General features: G+C 59.8%; 1 protein-coding gene across 1 annotated transcript in view; it reads left to right on the top strand.

Annotated features, from left to right (window-relative positions):
* Positions 1-1,348: 1,348 nt before the first annotated feature.
* The window catches only part of LOC114072683 (liprin-alpha-3-like), a gene marked incomplete at its 3' end in the record, with an annotated part of 8,979 nt that continues 8,150 nt past the window's right edge, over positions 1,349-2,177 (top strand). Inside the window, exon 1 of the mRNA XM_027910548.1 lies at positions 1,349-1,459. Coding sequence (XP_027766349.1) covers positions 1,349-1,459 — 111 coding nt within the window. The remainder of the gene's footprint in view (positions 1,460-2,177) is intronic.

Here is a 2,177-nt window from a genome sequence, read left to right as displayed (position 1 = left end):
CTGTGTCATTGTCACCTGTCCTGTGCAGTTGTCACTGTGTCATTGTTATTGTCACCTGTCCTGCGTAATTGTCGCTGTGTCATTGTCACAGTGTCATTGTCATTGTCACCTGTCCTGTGTCATTGTCACTGTGTCATTGTCACTGTGTTGTTGTCACCTGTGTCGTCGTCATTGTCACCTGTCCTGTGTCATTGTCACTGTGTCATTGTCACCTGTGTCATTGTCACTGTGTCATTGTCACCTGCGTCATTGCCATTGTCACCTGTCCTGTGTCATTGTCACTGTGTCATTGTCACCTGTGTCACCTGTCCTGTGTCATTGTCACTGTCTCATTGTCACTGTGTCATTGTCACCTGTCCTGTACAGTTGTCACTGTGTCATTGTTATTGTCACCTGTCCTGCGTAATTGTCACTGTGTCATTGTCACCTGTGTCACCTGTCCTGTGTCATTGTCATTGTCACCTGTCCTGTGTCATTGTCACTGTGTCATTGTCACTGTGTCATTGTCACCTGTGTCATCGTCATTGTCACCTGTCCTGTGTCATTGTCACTGTGTCATTGTCACCTGTGTCATCGTCATTGTCACCTGTCCTGTGTCATTGTCACTGTGTCGTTGTCACCTGTCCTATGTCATTGTCACTGTCTCATTGTCACCTGTGTCACTGTCACTGTCATTGCCTCCTGGCATTGTCACTGGCACCTGGCACCTGGCATTGTCACTGGTACTGTCACCTGGAGCACCTGGTGTCTCCAATGTCCCCAGTGTCCCCCATGATGTCCCCAAAGTCCCCAATGTCCCCAATGTGTCCCCACTGTCCCCAATGTCCCCAATGTGTCCCCAATGTCCCCAATGTGTCCCCAATGTGTCCCCAATGTCCCCAATGTTCCCATGGTGTCCCCAATGTGTCCCCAATGTCCCCAATGTCCCCAATGTGTCCCCAATGTCCCCAATGTGTCCCCACTGTCCCCCCCCAGCTCCTGCTGGAGCACCTGGAGCACCTGGTGTCTCGCCACGAGCGCTCCCTGCGGATGACGGTGGTGACATGGCCCCATGGTGTCCCCATGGTGTCCCTGTGTCCCCAATGTGTCCCCAATGTGTCCCCAATGTCCCCATGGTGTCCCCAATGTCCCCAATGTGTCCCCAATGTCCCCCCAGCTCCTGCTGGAGCACCTGGAGCACCTGGTGTCTCGCCATGAGCGCTCCCTGCGGATGACGGTGGTGACATGACCCCAACACCCCCGATGTCCCCAATGTCCCCATGGTGTCCTCAATGTCCCCAATGTCCCCCCCCAGCTCCTGCTGGAGCACCTGGAGCACCTGGTGTCTCGCCACGAGCGCTCCCTGCGGATGACGGTGGTGAAGCGCCAGGCTCAGTCGCCCTCGGGGGTCTCGTCGGAGGTCGAGGTGCTCAAGGCCCTCAAGTCGCTCTTCGAGCACCACAAGGCGCTGGACGAGAAGGTTCGTCACCCTTTTTTGTCACCCTGGGGGGCCCTGGGGGTCCCTGGGGGTCGCTGGGGGTCTCTGGGGGTCTCAGGGGGTCCCCGATGTCACCCAGGTGTCCTTGGGGGTCTCTGGGGGTCCCTGGGGGGGTCCCTGGTGTCCCCCAGGTGTCCCTGGGGGTCCCTGATGTCCCCCAGGTGTCCCCGATGTCACCCAGGTGTCCTTGGGGGTCTCTGGGGGTCTCTGGGGGGTCCCTGATGTCACCCAGGTGTCCTTGGGGGTCTCTGGGGGGTCCCTGATGTCCCCCAGGTGTCCCCGGTGATGCTGGGGGTCCCTGGGGGTCTCAGGGGGTCCCCGACATCACCCAGGTGTCCCTGGAGGTCTCTGGGGGTCTCTGGGGGTCTCTAGGGGTCCCTGGGGGGTCCCTGATGTCACCCAGGTGTCCCTGGTGACGCTGGGGGTCCCTGGAGGTCCCTGGGAGTCTCTGGGGGTCTCAGGGGGTCCCCGATGTCACCCAGGTGTCCCTGGTGATGCTGGGGATCCCTGGGGGTCTCTGGGGGTCTCTGGGGGTCTCAGGGGGTCCCCAGTGTCACCCAGGTGTCCCTGGGGATCTCTGCGGGTCTCTGGGGGTCTCTGGGGGTCCCTGGGGGGTCCCCAATGTCCCCCAGGTGTCCCCGGTGACACTGGGGGTCCCTGGGGGTCCCTGGGGGTCTCAGGGGGTCCCCGATGTCACCCA

The sequence above is a fragment of the Empidonax traillii genome, unplaced genomic scaffold, assembly GCF_003031625.1.
Source record: "Empidonax traillii isolate 1590-97213 ecotype Southwest subspecies unplaced genomic scaffold, ASM303162v1 scaffold3707:size11396, whole genome shotgun sequence".
In the NCBI taxonomy this organism is placed as follows: Eukaryota; Metazoa; Chordata; class Aves; order Passeriformes; family Tyrannidae; genus Empidonax; species Empidonax traillii.
This window is presented reverse-complemented; position numbering and strand designations above follow the sequence as displayed.